General features: G+C 40.7%; 1 protein-coding gene and 3 long non-coding RNA genes across 4 annotated transcripts in view; 2 read left to right on the plus strand and 2 right to left on the minus strand.

The window, feature by feature from the left end:
• LOC138969378 (uncharacterized) overlaps positions 1 to 23,038 on the plus strand; it is a 114,425-nt gene that overhangs the window by 44,528 nt on the left and 46,859 nt on the right. The gene's annotated exons all lie outside the window — the stretch shown is intronic.
• On the minus strand, positions 49 to 22,351 carry LOC138969373 (membrane-associated progesterone receptor component 1-like). The gene is made up of 4 exons (XM_070342144.1): positions 22,127 to 22,351; positions 12,977 to 13,382; positions 5,001 to 5,156; positions 49 to 4,520 (listed from the first exon to the last, which is right to left on the minus strand). The coding sequence occupies exons 2-4, from the start codon at positions 13,290 to 13,292 to the stop codon at positions 4,402 to 4,404; spliced, it is 591 nt and encodes a 196-aa protein (XP_070198245.1). The 5' UTR covers positions 13,293 to 13,382; positions 22,127 to 22,351; the 3' UTR covers positions 49 to 4,401.
• Positions 13,790 to 17,378, plus strand: LOC138969368 (uncharacterized). Its single transcript, XR_011456439.1, has 3 exons — positions 13,790 to 14,388; positions 14,918 to 15,102; positions 15,860 to 17,378. It is a non-coding gene; the product is annotated as an uncharacterized lncRNA (long non-coding RNA).
• Positions 19,440 to 21,066, minus strand: LOC138969367 (uncharacterized). The gene is made up of 2 exons (XR_011456438.1): positions 20,507 to 21,066; positions 19,440 to 19,915 (listed from the first exon to the last, which is right to left on the minus strand). It is a non-coding gene; the product is annotated as an uncharacterized lncRNA (long non-coding RNA).

Raw genomic sequence — 23,038 nt, forward strand, 5'->3', positions numbered from 1 at the left:
GGTTTTGCAGAGATTGTGCACTCGTACAAAAGGTCACAAAAACATGGCAATATGAAAGCAATTCTTCTTGTATACCACTCATTTTCACTATATTGTTGCTCCACAAATGCCTCTCAGTGTAGCTATGCTGTTCAACAAATACCTCTTAGTGTAACTATTCTTCCAAAATAACTCCCTTCAGGGATACTGTTCCACAAATACATGTACCTATCAATGTAGCTATTCTGGTGTTCCAACAATACCTCTTCCTGTATACACATCTCTGTGTAGCTATACTGTTGTTCTACTGCACTGTTCTTCTTCTTCTGTGTTCGTGGGCTGAAACTCCCACGTACACGTGTTTTTTGTACGAGTGGAATTTTACGTGTATGACCGGTTTTTTTACCCCGCCATTTAGGCAGCCATACGCCGTTTTCGGAGGAAGCATGCTGGGTATTTTCGTGTTTCTATAACCCACCGAACTCTGACATGGATTACAGGATCTTTTTCGTTTCGGACTTGGTCTTGTGCTTGCGTGTACACACGGGGGTGTTCGGACACCGAGGAGAGTCTGCACACAAAGTTGACTCTGAGAAATAAATCTCTCGCCGAACGTGGGGACGAACTCACGCTGACAGCGGGCAACTGGATACAAATCCAGCGCGCTACCGACTGAGCTACATCCCCGCCCCACTGCACTGTTGTTCCACAAATACCTCCCAGTGTAGTTACATTATCCCAATAATACTCCTCGGTGTAGTTTTATTGTTCCACTAATACTCCTCAGTGTCGTTTCATTGTTCCACTAATACTACTCAGTGTCCTTTCATTGTTCCACTAATACTTCTCAGTGTTGGCGTACCGTCGTTCAACTAACGCAACTCGGTGTAGCCATAATGATATTCAGTGATATTGTTGTTTGACCAAACCCTCTACATGTACCATCACTGATCCAACTTCACTGTTACCCTACCACTGTTCTACTACTACCATCATGGATGGAATATGGAAACTCATCCTTTTGTTGCCTAACAAGGTTCTACCAAAACCACTGCATGTACATTGTACCACTAAAGATGTCACACACTTCCAATGCCCTTCAACTGTTCTACCCAAACCACTACCATCATAGATTGAACAAGGAACCTCATTCCTCTGTTCACTAATGATTATCGACCCAAACCACTACCACCACAGATATGACATTGCTCCATTACACCCCTGCTAGTGTACCAAAATGACTACATGTACCACCATAGAAGCCACATCAGTGTGGCCGGACTGCTGTTTTACACAATCACATCTCCACCATGAACCTTTAATACAATGTACTACCCATGCCTATAGCACCTTTCAGCTGGCATCACAATCATGTCACGCAACCACAATATTCCTGCTAGCACCACAAACCATCCAGACTAGTTTTTGTGTGTGTGTGGCTGAAACAGCTTACCACACTTCCAGACCCTTCAGTGTTCCCAGAAAAACGTCACTTATAAACTACACAGTTTGTGGCAAGAAAGTTATGTACATGTAGCATGACCTCAAAGACCGTTGAGCCTTCGCCTGAGCAACAAATCAAATAAACTGTTTTTTCTGTCATTTTTTTTTTTCTTTTTCATTTTCATTACTTTATTGTCCCATCGCTGGGAAATTCGGGTCGCTTCCTCCCAGTGGAAAGCTAGCAGCAACGGAGTCGCGCTACCCAGGTGTCTGCGTGTTTAGGTGTATTCAGCCACCTGCACTTATGGCAGAATGACCAAGGTCTTTTACGTGCCATTGTGATGACACGGGGGTGGGACATGGCTTCCGTCTCTGGGTCTGCACATAAAGTTGACCCGTGTCCGTCCCGGCCCGAATTCGAACCTGCGACCTTCCCTATCACAAGTCCAGTGCTCTACCAACTGAGCTACCGGGCCCCCATTTAACTGTGGCTCCACAGCCACAAGAAGAGAACAGCTAAACCGAGTTCACTGAAGACTCCATCCACCCACCCATCTCTTTACAACAGTGACAACATTGGACAAAGACAAGCCTGTCAAACACAGTTGCAATCAACCCATGTTCATCCACAAATGTTTTAAACGTTACACAGACTCTCTGAACACAGTCTACAAATCCAAAATGGACCACAGCAAATACTGTAATTGAATTTATTCATCATTTGATTTGTCAGCTGTGTAATGACAGGTAATGTCCTTTGGTGTGATTAGGTGCCAACAATGTTTCCCAACCACAGTTTCCTCAAAAAAGCAAACAACCTGCTACAGAGTGACTTTCATCAGCTCTTTGGTGATACAAATATTATATTTCTTTCTGGTTTTCCACTTAAATTGTAGATGACTTACTTTTTTTTCTTTGTGTCTCCTTGTTGAAAGTAAAATTTGAGGTGTCAATGAAAACATTCAAAAGCAAGGAAACTTAACCAATGAACCAAAGCCAACACATTGAATTTCAGAGACAAACGTTTCAAATCGAAGTAGAAGGAACTTGAGAAGGTGGCTGTTGCAAAAATCATCTGCTAACAAACAAAATTCTGCAAAAGACTAAAAGTTTGAAATTCAGTGAGTGTGTTTTAGGGCAGGATTCCAAAACTGCTATAAATGTCAGTTGTTTGAAATCAGCTCCGCAACCAAACATGCTCACTGGCGCTCAAACTTTTGTGAAACATCTATCTTTGTTATTAAAACTGTCATCCAGTGAAACCTACAGTCCATAGTCTACACTTCTGTTCCACTGCTTACTCCCAGTTAATGTCTGTTGTCATGTATGATGTTTTGCATTGTTATTATTGATCCATACATTAACCTTTATTGCTTTGAAGTCTCTTATTTTCTAGCTTAATTACTGTCCTGTTAAAATGCTCTGTCCCATACCCAAACTCCAGTTCATATTCCTCAGCATCACGCTATGAGCAACAGTGTATGATTCCAGTCCATGTTCCTTCTAACGTGTAATGGCAGGACTGTCCTGTGGTGGCTTTATTACTGACCTCTACGACTGATTTTGGTCAAAAGAGAAGGACACAGGAAAGTTCAAACGCGAGATCAGTTCAATGAAGTCTCCATGTGGCAATAAAACACAGAACCAGTAAGAAACAAAAACACTTCCCACCGAAAGGACAAAACAAGACAATATCTACATCCATTCAAAACTTAGAACAATCTAGAATGTTAAGACATAAACTGTACATAGCACACAGTCTTATTAGCAGTACAGTACCCGGAAACCATGAATCTCATATCTGTCATTTTGCTGTATAACTCAAAGTAAAAGAGACCTTCAAGATAACTGTCATCACTTTTGTTCACAGAGATGCAATTCATTTGGCATTACCTTCAACAGGGAAAAGGAACAATGCAAGGGGAGAGGCTGAGGCACTCTTATGGCATGAATTGCATTTCTGTCACAGAATCTTTATGCAAACATTGAAAAATGTTCTAAAATGCGTTAATCTGGCTTAAAGCTAGGGGGGAGAAAAGCTCTTGGGTGAGAAAATGATCCACCCTACTTGGTTTGCAGACAGCCTATCTACAACAGTGCCTGAGTGATGAGTTCTATGTACAAATATATGCGAGACTGCGGACCAGTCCTACGGGTAGTGCCAACAATGTTCCACACTGACAAAACTGGTGGTTTCAGTTCCATTGTACTGCATACACTTGCCAATCAATAATACACACTCATTTCAATTTGACCAAAAATACATTTCAGCTTTCATATAAAAACATTTTGTGATAAAAATCATGATTAAAACCAAGAAAGCAAACCTAGGCCATGCACAAACGGAGGCACACACATCACATCACACACGCACTGCAGCCACTCACCGTTTCAATTCAACACTGCCTTCATCATCAAGCGCTTTAAATAGGGAAGAACTTTGAATCATGAATGGGTCAACAGAAACTGATCAGTATTTACAACTCTACATGCTGGCTGCTGACACATACATCAGAACCGTGCATCCAGCCAAGCGGAAATTTACACCACCATTTCATTTCACAAACCCAATCCACTCAAATCATAACAGTACGCACACACTCACATCGCAAAGTCACAAAGTATGTCTTTCAATGTCAAGTCTGATCTATCAGTCCAGAAACATTTGCACTGTAATACCGCCTGTTCTGTCCTTCCATTCTCAGATCACGTCCATTCACGCATGTTGCCAATTTACACACATACACACACACCAACAGTCTTGATGTTAGCAAGAGGAGCAGCATCCATAAGCCCGTGGGGGGAAAGACACTCAGCTGATCTCTTCTCTATATATTCCAGAGATAATGATGTAGCCAAAATACACGCTGTTGAGCGTGGCAATGGAAGAAGAAGCATGCAATTAACTGAGCAGGGAGACCCTCCACAGACAGAAAGCTGCAGACATCCTCTCATTTTCAGTCCCAGTCATCCTTCGCCTTAGTCCTCCTTTTTCTGTGCTGGCTGTTTTTTGTCGTCGCCCCCTTCGTCCTCTGTGTCCGTGTAGTCTGCCGGCTGTTCTCCTGGCTTCAGCAGTTTGCCGATGTACACATATTTCTCTGCAACAGACAGACAGTACATGTATTTCTGAATATATTTGCATCTCTGTACCTCTCATAGACGATACACATATTTATCACAAACAGACAAAAAATAGAAGTATCCCTCTATCAGTCTGTAGCAGACAGAGAGTGCACATATTTTTCTGTAACAGACAGACAGTGTGCTTCTTTCTCTGTAAAAACCAGCGAACATTTACATCTCTGAAACAGACAGAGAACACATACTTCTCTGTAACACAGACAGAGAACACCTACTTCTCTGAAACATGCAAGGGCCACCTTCACTCACAGGCAGATTTTTCCCCCCACAACACACCCTCTCCAAGAAAATATGGGCAACTAGAAGACACCTTCTTACAATGGTAAGGTATTTAAACACAGGGGTGATACAACCCATGGGGGATGCTTTGGGGTGGTCCAATTAGACAGGTGGTCATGTTCAAGTGCTATGGAGAGGACAACACACAGCCTTCATACCTGTGAACTGCATCTCCCACTCCCGCACGCTCTCCATCTGCATGGAGTTGAGGTCACTGAGGTCGTCATACTCATCTCGCAGCGAGTCTTCGTTCAGTGAAAACGTAGCCAGCGCCCTTGATGCATCTCTTCCAGAAAACAAGCCGTAAGGACCACCTGAAAAGGAGAGCACAGCATAAGTTCCGAGTGTCCACGTTCTGTGAATATGTTGACATTCAAATTACTTCTTCTTCTTCGTTCATGGGCTTAGACTCCCACGTTCACTCATGTTTTTAGCACGAGTGGATTTTTACGTGTATGACCGTTTTTACACCGTCATTCTGGCAGCATACGCCAATTTCGGGGGAGGCATGCTGGGTATTTTCGTGTTTTTATAACCCACCGAACTCTGACATGGATTACAGGGTCTTTTCCATGCGCACTTGGTCTTGTGCTTGCGTGTACACACGAGGGGGGTCAAGTCCCCAGCAGGTCTGCACATAAGTTGACCTGGGAGATCGGAAAAACTCCACTTTTAACCCACCAGGCGGCAGCGACCGGGATTCGAACTCACGACCTCCCGATTAGGAGGCAGACGTCTTACCACCACGCCACTGCGCTTGTTCTTTAAAGTTACTGAGTCCACCTGAACTGGCTAGCTTTACTTGCCCACACCTGGCCATCTTGCCACTAACAACAAGAAGAGCAAACGCTCGATCGAGTCACTTTCGCAGTTCTGAATATTATATGAGGCATCAGATGGACAGGAATAAATTGCTATTCACAACACAATGAGTCACGTTCACATAAAATTTGAGCCCGGTCACTTTTATAGTTTCCGAGAAAAGCCCAACGTTAAGTTGTGTGTTGCCGAACAGAAAAGGCTAGTTATCTCCCTTGTTTTTCTGATAACGTTCGAAAAAGGCTACAGATGTAAATACTTTGATGTAAAGAATAATCCTACAAAGTTTCAATCACATCCGATGAACTTTGTCAAAGATATAAAATGTCTAATTTTTCCTTTGACGCTGACCTGTGACCTTGAAAAAGGTCAAAGGTCAACGAAACCATCGTTAAAGTGTAGAGGTCATTGGAGGTCACGACTAAACAAAATATGAGCCCGGTCACTTTTATAGTTTCCGAGAAAAGCCCAACGTTAAGTTGTGTGTTGCCGAACAGAAAAGGCTAGTTATCTCCCTTGTTTTTCTGATAACGTTCGTAAAAGGCTACAGATGTAAATACTTTGATGTAAAGAATAATCCTACAAAGTTTCAATCACATCAGATGAACTTTGTCAAAGATATAAAATGTCTAATTTTTCCCTTGACGCTGACCTGTGACCTTGAAAAAGGTCAAAGGTCAACGAAACCATCGTTAAAGTGTAGAGGTCATTGGAGGTCACGACTAAACAAAATATGAGCCCGATCGCTTTGATAGTTTCCGAGAAAAATCCAACGTTAAGGTGGTGTCTACGGACGGCCGGCCGGCCGGACGGCCGGCCGGACAGACTAACACTGACCGATTACATAGAGTCACATTTTCTCAAGTGACTCAAAAATAAGTAAAATACTAAAAAGCAATGCTGGGAGTTTCTACAGTATACAGGGATGACCAAACCATCCGCCCGGTCGTCAGGGGCAAGTAAAAAATGCGCCGGGCTAATAAAAACTGTGCAAAACCTGCAAAACAACTGACATAATTTGTGTGAGTGCTATGTAACGGGCTAGTGATATTTTTACCGGGCTATCGACTTTCTTGTCGTTTCGCCCGGCTGGCGAGTTACATTTTTGAAATTTGGCCATCCCTGCTATAGTTGTACCACTAAGTCCTAACTTATGCATGGATTGCAACCCTGTTATCGTCAAGTGCTCTTAATTTATGTGCTAACCCTAATTGAATTCCATGCTACATGTAGTAGAATTTCTGTTGATTGCTTGCCTTTGGTAAATTAAAAAAAAAGACACAGTTGACTTGGTTGAAATCTACAAGTACAATGCTTCAGCTAGATTTCCAATGAAATTGAAAAAATAAAAGATTGGTGCCTGAATTAAAAAAATAATTATTAAAAGTTCAAGTACAAGACCAAGAAAGCAAGATTCTGGTAATTTCACTGACAATGACATAATTTTTCACAAACAATGAGATTTCATTTCCAGCTCCAAGTCCAAGGCAATAAAATTACAAGATATGTAAGTTTGCACTTCCAGATTACTGTCGCTGTGTTGCTCTCAGGCCATGCTCTTGTCACTGGCACATGTATGCTTTTCTGAATTGACGGATTGTTCGTAAACCTATTGGCTCAACTGTTCCAATAATTTTGACTTGTGGGAGGTCTTAGCCAGGCCGGACATTTAGACGTGGACTAAGACGACAATTATACTAGGTCAGTTGGACCTGGACTGAAAATATGTTTTGGTCCAAATGTCCTGACTATGAAAAAGACTTGTTCAGTAAGACTAAGAAGAGCTCCTACAAGTACTACTCCTACATGTCAAAACTATCAGAAAATTGACTGGCCAGGGGTCAGAACAATTAATATGTCAGATCAAAAAAGTATGCTTCCTGAGAACACTGCCTATCAAGTATATATATGGGGTGGTCAACAAAAAAACGCAGCGCCCTATTTTCTTTGTCATCTCATTTTTGACTGCAAAGAGAGATTTAGAAAATGTGTTTTACCCAACAACTGCAGAAAGATGGGAGATTATGTCTTGCAAATTTGGTTTATTTGTTTATTTGTTAGAAACTGGTCTATCCTTAGTAGTTGAGAATATGCTCTATCCAGGTTCCTCTTCGTTGAAGAACTGCTGCAACACAAACGTTGAAATTGTCAATGACTCGTCCAATCATGCCAGCTGGTATGCCCCCGATTTCCCTTCTGATGTTGTCCTTCAGAGCTGCCAGGGTCTGGGGATTGTTGCCGTATATATATATATATATCCTGTCCTTGAGGTACCCCCACAGAAAGTAGTCAGGTAGGTTCAGATCAGGGGAGTAGGGTGGCCCTATTTTACATTACCTGCCAAAATGTTTGTGTTGCAGCAGTTCTCACAAAAACTCACACAAAAAGGAAAACCAGACATGACGTCTAGACAACATTCTCGTTTTAATGCAGATATTTAAAAGAGAATTACTCGGTTACTCCTTTTCCAAGGCATCATTTTTAGTCTTTGAACAATAGTCCCAAATGGCGCTGAAGGGATCTATTTCAACCAAATGTGGGGGATTTCCTGTAGGTATATTTCTTGTAGGCGATTTAATAATAATAATAATAATAATAATAATAATAATAATAGACATTTGATATAGCGCATAATCATATATATGCTCAATGCGCTTTACATATTAATTTCTGCCGTGTGAGATGGAATTTTTTACACAATATATCACGCATTCACATCGGCCAGCAAACCTCAAGCCTATTAGTATTAGGGCGAGCATTCACCTTTCACGGCCTCATTCCAAGTCACACGGGTATTTGGTGGACATTTTTATCTATGCCTATACAATTTTGCCAGGAAAGACCCTTTTGTCAATCGTGGGATCTTTAACGTGCACACCCCAATGTATATGGGCATGGCTCAGAAATGGCGTCGAACTTGACTTTTCCCATCAGTTCGACTTTATTCCTCGATTTAATTACATATGCTACAATTAAACTTTGAAATAAACAGAACACAGTTAGAGAGAAAAATGGTCATATTTTCTGATGTTTGTGTCTTCATTCTTCTTAAGTTAATATATTTAAGCGCGAGGTAATAAAGTGCAAAGTTTTGACTACGAACGAACAAAAATTCTGTGACACTGCAATGGACAAGTACGATCAATTTACAAGAACAACAACATGGTAAACCCCACAGGAATCATCCACACACCATTCAACAAAGTAAAGATTGCGGAACAATTCTTGCGCTTTTCATGGAAAACCAACCTCTTACCGCGAAGAAATTGTCGAAACCATTCGCGGGTTTTGTACATAACCGAATGTTGTGAAAGATTCTTGTCGCACAGGAATCTATACACAGTTGCACAGCAGTTCAATAACAAACAGCGAAAGTCAATATTTAAAAGAATAACTCTCACAGATTAATATTCCATTGAGCAATTGTGGTCAAGTTACTCCAAAAAGACCGAAATCGCGACGAAAGTCGAAGTTTGCAGTTTGTTGTGAACAGTGATGTTATGTACTCATTGTTTATGCGCAACAGCATCCTGTAAAAGTACGCGTTGCCGGCAATTTGCTGCGTCCGTTTGACCCAGTTTACGTTTCCCGCGGTTTGCGACTAGATGTGGAGCGATGGAGGCTTGGGACGCGAACAAACCAGTTAAGTTTTTGTTGTTGTGAATTTCGCGTTCATGTTATGTACAACAGCTATCGACACTTTCTGCTACTTTTCTTCAATTTCTGTTACAATGGCCATCGAATTTTTAATCTGAACGATGTTGCTGTTGGGACCGAACTATGGGCTTTTGTTTGCTGTCAAAATCGCCATGTTTTCATTTGATCTACAGGCACACACAGTGAAATTTCCTTCCCCACATTTATTTTGTTGTGAAAATAACGTACAGCAAAAAAGTCGCACTTTTTGCGCTGTCTTCGTACATAGCATATTTTTTTTGTTCTGGAGATCAGTGTTTTGGAGAAAAAAAAAGTCTGATGTTGGTTACTCATCAGAAGGTTATGGTAATAACATTTGACTGATTTGTACATAAAGTCACAACAATTGAAATCAGTCTTGGTGTATTTATTTTTATTTTTTTATTTTTACTTCATTAGTGTTTATGAAGATTGATAATGAATATGATTTTCTTTTTATTGTTCTGTTGTTAAACAACTTTCTATTGTTTTTCTTCAGTAATGGGATAATGTTGCCTTTGACAGTAATGTACATCACTTCACAGCAAAGAGATTATTTTCCTATTGTTTTAGATGTGTGAAGTTATGTACATTTTTGAAATAATGGAAACATCATGCTGTGTTTATCTTCAGATGTTTTATGAATCTTTTTTTTTCTCCTGTTTATTGAGCCTGACAAAAACATTTTTATGAAGATATTATACTAATGTCAGTGTGTACATAATTTCACAGCATATATGAGAAATTGGTTTGTTGTGATGTTATGTACGCTCAGTAAGATCAAAACATAGTATTTTTTATCACCTTTTATCACATTTCTGCAATGTTTCTTTTCTTCAGATTTATCTTTTCATGAGTGTACTAAATAACTTTACTTATCTCCATGCCACATGAATAATTGATATGTACATCACTTCACACCAATTCGTTATATGCATGTAATTCATTTGTTTTAACCAGTTCCTGCATTAAATGCTCACAAAACATGAATTTCTCATTTCATTAGTCATTTTTAACCAATTTTGCAAATGCAGAGGTCATATATTTGTCACATTTAAATGAACACAGTACGGAATCACTCAAATTGTGGTGAAGTTATGTACAAATGATATCTTTGCTGCGTAGCACGTGTTGTGTCAAAGGTAGGACACAATAATTGGTATGACAACATTCATATGCTTGATCCTGTGCTGCAAATGTGTTTTGTTTTTGATATTATTCCTGTTACTTGATTTAAAGACAAATTTTGGAGAAATTATTGTGTGAAGTTATGTACAGTCAAAGGGTGAGATCGCCTTTTACTAAGTTTTAGTCTGTTTTTTTTAATATTTTTGGCGCTAACAATGTGTGTGTGTGATCCAAACAGTTCAGCCATGAACTTATGACCTGAAATTGTATTAGCATTGCCAGTTGCAGTTGTCTTATGGGCTAAATTGCATATTTAGTAGTATTGTTTTTTTTAAGATTGCTCTTTTGGTTGATGTTATACTGTCTAACTGCTACTGCAGGTGATTAGAAATAATATTCTATGGATCAGATTTCATTTTCTACCACACTTTTTATGTTATCTTGTTTTCTCTTAGATTTAGGTGTATTTCAAAAGTGAAGCAGTGGTGAATGTGGTGAAGTTATGTACTGCGTTTTTGTTGTGGAATATCTTCTTTGTGTGTTGCTGAAAATGTTTGCCCTTTATGACAAAATGCTTATTCTTACACACAAAATTTGTTTCAATCTCTACTTTCATTCAAACATCATCACAATTTATACTTTAATCAAATAAAAGAATAAGACATTGTGTGGTGTTATGTACAACTTGTTCTACTGTTTTTTCTTGTTTTAGACCTAATAAAAGTCTGATTGACTTGAAATTAGCATTGTTAGTTGTAATTTATTATTGTACACAAGATGTCATCATTTTTGTCACTCAAAACACAGTTTCCATTTATTCTTCAAGTGTCACACTTTTTAGACACCATTTCTGAGCCTTGCCCATATATGTAGTGTACACGAAGGGACCTCGGTTTTTCGTCTCATCCGAAAGACTAGCACTTGAACCCACCACCTAGGTTAGGAAAGGGGGGAGAAAATTGCTAACGCCCTGACCCAGGGTCGAACTCGCAACCTCTCGCCACCTGGGTGGATTTCCTGTAGGAAAGTACGATACTGCTCAATCCCGTGACTGCCGTAAACCAATTTGAATTACCTTTGCGTTACTTCCTCTTCCAAAATGGCGGTCCATCCGAAAAATCTTTTAGAACTCCTGAATTCGCGTGCAGCATTCAATTCAGCCAAGCAAACATGCTTCATCGCTGGCACTCACGTTCATTGAATAACTTTCACTTTCACTCTCGTAAGCTTGAAGTAATTCTATGGCGTCAAACGAAAGTGAAATGACTATGGAACGCTTTGCAGCATGTGGTTATTGTGAGTAATTTATTTTAGCTGCAATTTCTTTTAATTAGTTATCGATTTCAACTTTTTTTCTCAATAAAAACTACAAAACGGAATAGAATTTCCAAGAAATACTGAAAAAGATCGAAAAACATCAAATTCAGCTGATGTCGCTAAGCATCACATGACTTTCAGCGAGATTGGTGAAACGCTACAGGAAATCCAATTCCCTGTATACAGGGAAAACGCTTACCGAAAATCCACCTACAGGGAATCCCCCACTTTTGGTTGAAATAGACCCCTTCTGCCAAAATGGCGGCCGCAGTTACTAAAACTTCTGTCCCCCGTTACTTTAAGACGAGAATTGGTAAGTGTATCAAGGAAGTACCGTTTCTTGGGCAATTCTCGCAGCGAGGAACCCTAGGATTCAGCGAGAGAATGCAAGCATGCCTTGGACTTGGAGGTGCTTGCTAAGCAAGAAAAAATGGCCGCCGCACGGCTGGTTATCTGCTTGGCTGTTCATGGCCATTTACCGAACAGTGCAGATGATCTTTTCGGTATTATTATCAACCAATGGTATTTAATTCTTGCGTTGCACATACACTCGCGTACTAGCTCTGCGAGCTAGTCTCGCCTGAAAGAAACACGTGTCTGGGCTAAACTGCTTGCGAACACCACGTGCCAGTTGCTGATGTATACATAATGAAAAACGGAAAAGGCTTCAGGAGCAACACTCGGGCTTGCTCTTCAGGAATCTTATCAAGAGTAGCTTCTAATAGACCTTTTCGGTATCTGAGCAGCTCTCGCGAGACACGCTCTTTGTTATGCTTTGAACATCGCGAGAACTTCGAACCTTGGCTTGTGCAGCTCGCACAAGATCGCTGTACCGCATGCTTTGCTATGCTCTGAAGTTTGCAAGAGATTACGAGAGCTTGGAATACCGATAGGGTCTATTAAGTATTGCCTTCAATTCACAGAAATAGGTACCCATACTTTTTTTTATGTATAAATCTTCGGCTCAGTCTTTTTTTCAGATGTTTCGTTTTGCTGCACACAAAATTTTTTTTGTTTCACTGGTAGAGAAGAGTTCAGCCTTTTAATTTGAGGCCGAAAACCGCAAAATGGGCTTGTCCTTTTTTTACAAAGAAATAGGCTCCCCCAGTGTATGGAACTGAAGTTTCAAACTCAAAGTGCTTCTCTAAACATTTGAACGAAGAAGGAGGTACAAATAGATGCATGAATTAATTACCTGGTCCATAAAAGCGTTTGCCTTTTGTGACATCGAAAACTTTTCCATTCACAGCAATCAAGATGCGCCCGTCCTTTCCTTTCCCGTCATATTCTCTCAACTGTTCTTGTGTGAAGTCTTGCTTCTTCAACGGTGGCAGCTCCGGCTCTTTCGGCTCTGATGGCTCTGCCCTTCGTCTGCTGGCTAAAATCTTGTATATAAGAAAGCCACAAATGCCTAGCAATGCGATATTCAATGGGCTTGTGAACAGCTCGGATGCCATTTTTGAGAGAAACCCCCTTCCCGCCTCATCTGGTGATCCAGTGTCGTCGGCCATTTTGTGAAGTAGACTGACGTGTTCTTGAAGGTCAAGGTCGATAAGTGATATCCGGTCGTCTGCTCCGTTGCACCTCCAGTCTCAAAATAGCTGCAAGATATGAACAAACAGACAGACTTGATTACAACATGACAGTGTTGACAAGTTGGCGTTATTGTAGATAACTGACATCACATCAAGTGCCTCGTATCCCTACATACTCGTGTCTACATTGATCTGTGAGGAAGGCATTTTGCGTTTACAGGATCTAAGCTTATTATGAGTCAATCAGTACTCGGCCGAAGAGTATTGAGTATTTTGACAGCTGCGGAGACTGAGAGCGTGATAGCGGTTTCTTCAAGGTCTCCTTGGGGAAAAAAGAGGTGAAGATGGATGTGTGCGTTACCACACGAATGACATGTTGCGCAAGTTTGTACCCAGCAACCCGGTTATGCCGATTTTCGAAGCGGCAAGCGACTGTGCACGGATTTCCGAGCAAGCAACTGCAGGCATGGGAATAGACCTTTTTCGTATAACCTTTGCCCCCAGCGTTTCGACCAATCAGATTTTAGGGCACGGCAGCCTCTCTCTGATAACCGGAAATAAGGGGCAGCCTGAAATACCTCTTTCACTGTCGGTGCTCGAAGTACTATTGCCAGAGGATTCCTTTGAGAAATTCTGCAAGAAAACGGATTATCTTGTTCAAAATCATGAACTAAAAGTCAAGGACATGCACGAAGGTATGGTTTGAAACTACTGTTGGTGGTATATGGACGAAAGACTTGGCGAACTTCCCCTGCATAAGCGAAGCAGAGGTGATCGACCACAGATCTACAGATCTCTGGATCAACTTTCTTACTGATACTACTGCGTCGACGTTCGACAAGTTATACGACGCATCCAGCGCAAAGAATGCAAAACCTTGGTGTAAACGATAGACATACTGTGTGCATAAAATGTCTTTCTGCATGGCACAACAGCTAGTAAGCAACTGTGGTGATCAGACTCAGAGCGAGTGTGCTGACGTCAATGAAGCAGACTCGCAACGAAGTGTATGCTGTTGTGGGGGGACGCTGACCGGACAGGCACTTGGAGCCTACTGCGAGTGTATTGCTGGGTAAGTGTTGTTGGCCTTGTATGTTTTGTGGGATTAACTTGATGGCTGCGTTACTTGGTATCTTACACAATCAGTTTTCATACTCAGTCATATAATGCATGGCACACAAAGTGACAAACACACACAGAGATTCATAATTCTCTACTGAAAATGTCTGCATGCAAAAGCTGTCTTTTTTGACAAAGTTATGAGCAGCATGTTAATGTAATTTCAATCAGTATCTCCAGGAGACCATGCCATGTTGGCTAGGCATGTTCAATAGAATACCAGGTACCTGAGTGCGGAGTTTTATTTAAATGTGTACGTACACATGTGTTTGTGAATCCTCTTGTCAATGAAGGTTATCACTGCAGTAAGATCAAATTCCATTCTGAGACGGTATATATTTTATATAGATCTATCAACAGCATGCGCTTACAAGCTCTCTGTAGGAATTCCTAGGAAAGATAAAGTTAATTGTTATTAGCAGGCTAAGGAAAATCAAGATGACACAAACGGAATTTGATTGTGTGTTGTTGTTTTTACCCAGAAAGGACAGTCTTGCAACCATGTGGCTGCCACACTTTTTGCTGCTTCACACTACTGTGACTACATGGCTGAAGGAATCGACACTGTGCCAGCAGACAAAACTTGTACACACTACAAATGTATGTGGAAGGGGCATGCTGCCAAGAAAACTGCACCAGCTGCTCTCGATGACATACAAATTGTTAAGTAAGTGTGTATAATAATTAATATTAAGGAAATTAGGGTTGCGTTACCTAGAGGTTTACATCAAAGTGTGATCTATTTTTTTCAGAACATAAGTCTCAAAGTTAAAATATAGAGCTTGTTAACTACAACAGCTACAAGACTGGGGAAAGAGAAACAGGGATATTTATAAAGTGCATCATCAAAAAACTATGCATTTTACATTTAGTCAAGAGACCAGGGCGGTGGTGTATGTTTGTGTGTAGAGCAATTTCTGGAAAACTACAACATTATGTTTAGGTTAAAAACAAACCAGCCCTGAAAGTGACAAGTATTTTACTCGCCATAGTGAGTAGAAGCATGCAACTGGTGAGTAGAAGTGTTCATCTACTCGCCAAATGCGAGTGAAGATGCTGAATCAAATTGTTGGTTTGGTTCGTAAAATTTGCTCTCTGGCTGGTACGTTTTCAGAATCACTAGCCAGAGGCTAGTGCATAATTTTTTTACTTTCAGGGCTACAAGCTTAGAAAGTTAAACAGATTTTTTTTAAACACAGGGAAGCGTGATTTCCTGTGGGACAGTTTTGCTACTGCGCTATGCTGGGTTGCCATTTACCTTATTCGACGTGGATGCTGGTTTTCAGCTAAGCATTGTCCTTGTGAAATGTACTGCGTTCAGTATCGTTATACATGTTTGACAGACTGGCGCAACTTGTTTTAGCATTTGTACCCAGCATAAGATTTGCTTTAGTGTCAAGTAAAAAAAATAATTTCATTTTCAGGTATGCTTCAAGACAAGACAAGTTTCCCCGGACGACTCTTCAAGGCCTCAATTTTGACCCAAGAAGTCCGGATGCCAGGAAGCGCGACTAAGAGATCTTCAACAACCGGTACCAACCGTTTGAAGGCTGCATATATACATGTAGTTATGATATACTGAACTAGGGTTTTCAAGGTGTGATATTTTTTTCCAATACCAGTTAATTAAGTTGGTAGCAACAGTTAACTGTTCTGTCAAGTGAAAAATGTATGTAGTTTCAATATGGACAGGTAAAATCAGTACTTTGTTTACAGCGAGGGAGGGTACGTAGTGCTGTCACCTCTGTGTGTGAGTTCAGGTTTAATTTTTTAAATACCTGCAGTTAAGACAGAAGATTGTGGAAGCTGATAAGAACTTGTGTCAGAGGATAGTAAGAAGTGTTTTGGCTTCGTACGGACTATACCATCATCCAGGACTTGTGTGTATTATTCGGAGAACGTATCAGAGCCGAGGACATGTGTTGTGAACAGCGATTCTCAGTGATGAAAGTGTAGTGTGTGTAATGCCGGACTGTGTTCTTCTTCAACTTCGGAATGGCAAGGAGGTATTTTGTGAGATGTTTTATGATTTGATATCCATGTACTGATGATTTCCTTCAATAGCGAAATGTTTGAAATGTTCATTCGGTTTGTTTGTTGTTCAAGAGCGTGCACCATCCCTTATGAATATGGACGTGTGTGAATGTTGGTGCAAACATGAGCGTTTGAGCGAGTGAATTTAGAAGCCCTGTGCATGAAAGTCATTACCGGACAACCAAATCAGTAAACATAGAAATTCCTTGTCATACACATCGATCTGATCAAGGTAATAACGTTAGCATTTTTTTTTCAATTTATTTCACAGTTATTTGTTATTTTTTTGAGGAAATTATAATGCAATTCACCGATTTTAAAAAACATGATTCCAATTGTCTCCCTTGAACAAATTTGTTTGTACAAAATTTGTTACTTACTTTTTTTTTCAAGGCTATATCAAGGAAAATTCTTTTTGAACTGATTGTGGGACCGTGCACAAGCTGACAGACTTGAACTCAAAAGTTGCAGAAGATTCTTGGCTGCGACTTTTGAGTTCAAGCCGATCAGTTTGTGCACAGTCCCAAGATGTGTCTATATTTATTTATCACTTAAAATAAAATACAGTTTTTCTTTTAATTAAACTGTAGATATGTCAAAGACTGTTTTGAATAATTTTGGGGGGTAATTTTCTTTAAGAAATAACTCAAGTGAATGCACAAATTGTGTACTAAAGTGTCGGTACAAGGGAGACAATTTGAAGCCATTTTAAGGGGAGGTGGGCCAGTGCACTACCTTTTTTTTAATTTTGAATGTTTTATTGTGTCTGAATGTTATTTTATGAAAGAAATGAACAAATGATGACAAAGAATAGTCACTTTTTGTATTTTCGGTTGCTGGTTTTTGTTTTACGCGACAAAAACAGTCAAAATACAGACAAAAGTGGAGTACAGGAGATACACGGATTTTCATCAGATGTGATTGTCACACTTCTAATTATTGTTTTATTTTATCCTTCTGGGTATGCTCTAGGGGATTACGAAGCAGATCTTGTTTATTATATTTATATTTGGAGTTAGGAACACTTCTTTGTTACAACTGTCAAACTTTAGGGTAACGCTTGCGAAATTATTTTTTGAAATAATCTGGATATGACTATAATAAAATTTCAGCAAAATCCCTTCGTAATCCCCCAGAATGTTATATTCTGCACAAACTACAAAAGAAAATATTGCTCTAGCTAAATTACAGCCAGAGAAATCGCGTAACCCAAGACGTAACCGTAGGCAAAATGGCTGAACTGAGAAAAACGACATTGAAGATTGAACACCACAGAAACACTATTGAAACAGACACACAAGGACAAAACTGTGTTATGAATGAACAGCCTAGTTTATTTGAATTGCAAACTACTTAGCCTTTAGCACGCCAGCAGAGAATTTATGCGTCCATCCCTTCTTTCCCTCTGTCAACCAGCATGGGGATACTGCCCCAGCGCTAAACGTGTATCAATGACCCGATTCTCGTTTGTATTTGCATGCGAGAATAACGGTATTTTTAACGGTAACTTACTTGAGCCAGAACGAAACTTATTTCCTTCCGTTATCTCGTCGATTTGTTGGTTTCCTCGAAGTTTTCTGCTTTTGTTTTTACATCGATACAGTACTTTGGTGCTTCGACAAGCAAGATGGAGGATGATGAGTTTGAAACTTTCGTTTGAGTTGTTTTTTGACAACAAATCGTACGTGGAATCTGAACGATTTACTGAGGAAGCTCTTCGCAATGAACTGTGTATCGCGGTGAAGAAAATGACACAGTGACAGTGACGGAATTTACGAAAGTGCAGATTGATACAAACAGTTGCTGATCCAGTTTCGTTCGGGAAATGGCAGGCCCAGCAAACATTACCGATAATCTGACTGATGTTGGATACTTTCTCCTGTTTTTGTTTTTTTGCGTAGCAAATGCTCAACTTGCTTGTCGAGGAGATACTGCACAGAAACTGACTCAAATTCAGCGCTAAGCAAGCCAGTGCCGAGACGTAAAAAGTGTGCTGCATGGCGTGTTCGGAAATGGCGACCTGTGGATCTGCGTGGAGATCAAAGCTTTCCTCTGTATCGGAAACACCGACAGAATCCAAACTTTGGCCTAGTACCAGCGGAACTACTTGTTGTTGCTAACCGAACTAATAAAGACATTGTCCTCTTTCTTATTTCGAGCCATTGTTATCGTATCAAAGGTTGTTTCTCAAGGAAAAATTCGCTTTCGGTTGTCACCGATCGTTTGATGTGTAACCAGGATGTTGTAAAACCGAGTGAACTTCGGGTGTTCCCGTCATGGCCGAGAGTCTCTTCGGTAGTTTCCGTATGCAAAATTCGTAAGCTGAGCATGCGCACTCACAAAGTAAACTGGTTCCCGATTTCGGTTTATGAAACGAACCAATGGATGTCGAGTACCTTCCCAATAAGGACATTTCCGTTCGATTACGATTGCTGCCTTTGCAACGGACAAGTGGCTGAGTGAATGGAACATTCATCAAAACACTGATGTCATGTTATAGGTCAAGAGCTGCTGCGCAGTTTCGTATGTCGTGAATGCACTGTTTTGCTGAGGACAAAGCCGTAACTAGCCTTTGAAATGAGACATTTTTTGGCGGGGGAATATCGACTACAGAAGACAATCAATGCCACACATGTTCACATTTTGTCTTTATTGACAGATAAATAGGACACTTTTGACAAAAACACCGACACACATGGATGATAGGTATGTTATGGAAACATAATCTGCTAAAATACCCAAAACAGTGTTTTGAACGATTTGGTCAATTTTGCACTGGCCCACCTGCCCTTAAACAAAGCAGTATATTGCATAATAATATCCTTCAATTATAACAAGAAATAAGGAATAAACGTCTCTTGACATGTTGTCTACCTAATTATCTTGATCGCATTTATTTAAAGTGGGAATCGTTATGTTCGTAAGCTCACATACAATCATTTATGAAACAAATTCAGACCAGACCAGAGATTTGATTGATAATGGGCCCTTTATTCTATACAGTACCAGAGTAAATTATATAAACCATTACATGACAAAATAAGCTTCTTGCTCTTTGGAGTGATGTGGCCTTTGGCAGCTCATCAACCCAGTAATGTAGACCTGCCTTTTTTACGAAGTAGGTACATGCATACCGAAAGATCACCATATCATCATACGTGTAAAACCATACTGCAGTGTCATTTTTCAGTAGAGAATCAACAGAAAAAGAGCGTATGTTCTCCTTCACCTTCATGTTGTCTTTCTTCAAGCCAGAAACATCTTCAGTCAGACGATTAATCACAGAGGCCTGTTATGTAATTGTCATCTGCAGCTCTGCCAACTTGAGGTAGTCTGTGTTCCAATAACAATACCCTCACATGTAGTCGTGTCCCTCTTTGCAAAGGCATGATCTGGCCCTGGTCCTAAGCTCTCACTAGATGCGGAGGGCAAAGGAATGGCTGCTTCTGTAAATACAAAATCAAATGTATACATTAGCAATAGAATTAGCATCAATGATCTTGTTATCAGATTACACATGCATCACACTCACAGCATTTAAGCATGAAAATACATGAGGGAAATAACTCCTGAAATTGAAAAAAAACTTAGGGGTGCGGGAGATGCTCCCCGGAAATTATTTTGGAGTGTTCTATGCAAAATCAAAATTGTAGAAATCTAGTGCTATTTTTGTTGTTGCATCAATTCAATGGTACATTTCTGGGAATAAAAAAAAAAGATTCAGCATGAGCTTTATCGATGTCTTGAAAACTGCATCACTATCTGTATCAAGTAACCTCCTTAATCTTCTCGATTCAAGAGTCGGTTGATTCAGAGATACTGTAGCAACAGATCTCTGGTTGATTGCATATGCACGCGGCTTGTCGACATATGTCTAGATCTTGTTTGTTTGTTTTCTAAAATCTTGCATTTGTTTCGTGACCCTTCCTATGCATCCATTTTGGGCTGCCGATTCATTTTAAATGTCTTATACACTGATGTAGGAAGACAATTTGAAGTCAGCAGATCATAAATTAATAAAAACAAACAAAGCTTACTTGGCTCTGAGTCTCTTCCAGATCCGATGATATTTTCAGCGTTGACACTGGGGGTGGAAGCAAAACCGCTTGCTTGTCGTCGGTCTTCAGCGGACAAAGTCACGTCTCCGACCAGTACCTTGTCCTTCTGCTAGAGTCACTTGTTCTTGATGTTCTCTCAAATCCAAGATTAAGGGTGGGTACGAAGTCAAAGGAGTTGGCATCGTTGAAAGCCGTGCCATTGCGAGACACGAAGTGACGCGAGCAGACTTTTCAATGGCACGACAAACCCCTGTCGTCGGATTACTTGGACCCATCGCGTCCTTCGCTGTTGCGCCTTCGCACTCAGCTTGCACCCATCAGAAAGCCATACAATGACAAATTCTGTCCACCGTATTTCTCTTTCTTCATTCCACTGTTGCACTTGCAGTTGTAAACACAACAGTTTGTCTCGTCGTCTCCGCACTTTACTTTGCACCAAGCCTCGTTGTCGATTTTTCCTTTTGCCCCTTAGTTCCGGTAGATCTGACAATAAACTTCACAGCGCATGCGCCAAAATTTAAGTGAAAAAGGTCTAATCGAGGATTTCCGAGAAAAGCTACACGTTTCCGAGAAGAAAAAAACTCTTCCGAGAAACACAACATTTCGAGAGAAAAAAAATCGAAGAACAAAAATCAAAAAAGACAATCTTCCTAGTATGACCAATAATTATCCTCCATAAAACCTTCCGCCCGCGTTAGTCACTTTTGAAAATAAAAAGTAAGTGTGTTCAAATAATATTAAATCAGTTAAAGGATTAAAAGGATCATTGGTTACTGGCAATACAAAAAATGTAGTAAATGTGGTCAGTTCACATCATCCCCGAAGACTGTCGATCGGCGCTCAGACCGGGGCTTGCAACGTAGTACAATATACATTATATTACCTTACTGGAAGAATGCAAGTTTCCAGTACAAAGGACTTAGCATTTCTTACATACTGCTTGACTAAAATCTTTACCAAAAATGATTGACTATATTCTATACAAGAAACACTTAACAAGGGTAAATTGAGAAGAAACAGAATCCGTTAGTCGCCTCTTGTACGACATGCTGGGGAGCACTGGTAAATTCTTCCCCCTAACCCGCGGGGGGCGTGGCACAGTGACTGGCACTAAATGTGAACATGACAGTACTCTGACATAACAGGTGGGAAGTATATATACGTAGCACAATGACACTACAGGTGAACATTACTGTAACATGACAGGTGGGAATTACACGTACAGCACAGTGACACGGCTACAGGTGAAGTGACAGAACTTGCTGTGACATGACAGATGGGAAACTCAGTGACACAGCACAGTGACATTACAGGTGAAAATGGCAATACTTTAACATGACAGGTGGGAATAACCGCACAGCACATTGACACGCGGCTACAGATGAACCTGACAGAAATGTGACACGACAGCTGGGACTGAACTCAGCACAGCCAGTGACGCTACATGTGAAAATACTGAATACCATGACTGACATGACGGGAGGTAAACACAGCACAGTTTCACTACAGGTGGGAATGACAGTGCCGCAATAAATGGGTGAAAAACTACATGACAGTAACGATGGACACATGGCAGTACAGAAACCGCTCGCCACTCACCAGCCAAGACCGGTCGCTACTTGTATGTGTTTTCCGGCCTCTGGGCGAACTTGATCCACTGACCTCGACGATGTTTGCACTGAGATGATTTCCGACTGCTCATCTACAATATAAGCGGTGGCCGATGTGACGATTTGCCCGATGTGGTCGATAAAACCATGTGGCCTTTTGTGACAGTGTGGCCGCAACTGATTACCCCCTTAACTTTATTTATGGTCTCCCCACACTCAGTAAGCGCTATGTCACACGTGTCACAGGTACTCACGGACCCCAGGCAGTATCGGTAGTGCACTTTGCACCCAAACCGTTGTCGAAAGGTGCATGTGAACCAGCAAATACTGCACAGTAGGCCTATCTGGAAAATAAAGCCCTAGCATGATATCCAAGATGGATGGAACAAGTAGCGTCCTTTTAAACACACACACACACAACAGGAATTTGTTTTGTTTGCGTTCATATCAAACATAAAATCAAACGAATTAATGATATCAGTCTTGGTTATACTTTCATTCTCGCACGCATTTCGTTCTTATAGCCTGGTCAGTGTTCGTGTTAACCGGAAACCAGTTTCTATTTGCGGGGGAAGACCAAGAAAACAAAGGCCGAGACGACGGAGAGAAAATGAAGCAGAATGAACCAGATTTTTTTTAATGGGGGTGGGGTGGGGGACACATCCCAGACTCGACTGGCCACAATTAACCGAAAAAGAGGTGGGGACAGCTATATAGTGCAGCGCTCGTCCTTGCCGCGAGTGTATCCCTCAAGATACAGCCTTACTTTGTCAGTTAGCTCAAATTAGGTCGCCAGAAAACTCGAGTTGTCAACACCAGAGACTATAGAGTATAATTATAAAGACTGTATACTCTATGGTCTCTGTCAACACTAAGGTGCACGGCGGCAGGAATACAATCA

This window comes from Littorina saxatilis, linkage group LG6 (genome assembly GCF_037325665.1).
Source record: "Littorina saxatilis isolate snail1 linkage group LG6, US_GU_Lsax_2.0, whole genome shotgun sequence".
NCBI classification, from domain to species: Eukaryota; Metazoa; Mollusca; class Gastropoda; order Littorinimorpha; family Littorinidae; genus Littorina; species Littorina saxatilis.

Coding starts and splice junctions, on each gene's coding strand:
- LOC138969373 (XM_070342144.1), bottom strand. CDS start 13,292: ATGGCCGACGACACTGGATCACCAGATGAGGCGGGAAGGGGGTTTCTC. Junction 5,157..12,976: donor CAAACGCTTTTATGGACCAG/GTAATTAATTCA, acceptor TCTCCTTTTCAG/GTGGTCCTTACGGCTTGTTT. Junction 4,521..5,000: donor GTGGGAGATGCAGTTCACAG/GTATGAAGGCTG, acceptor TGTCTGTTGCAG/AGAAATATGTGTACATCGGC.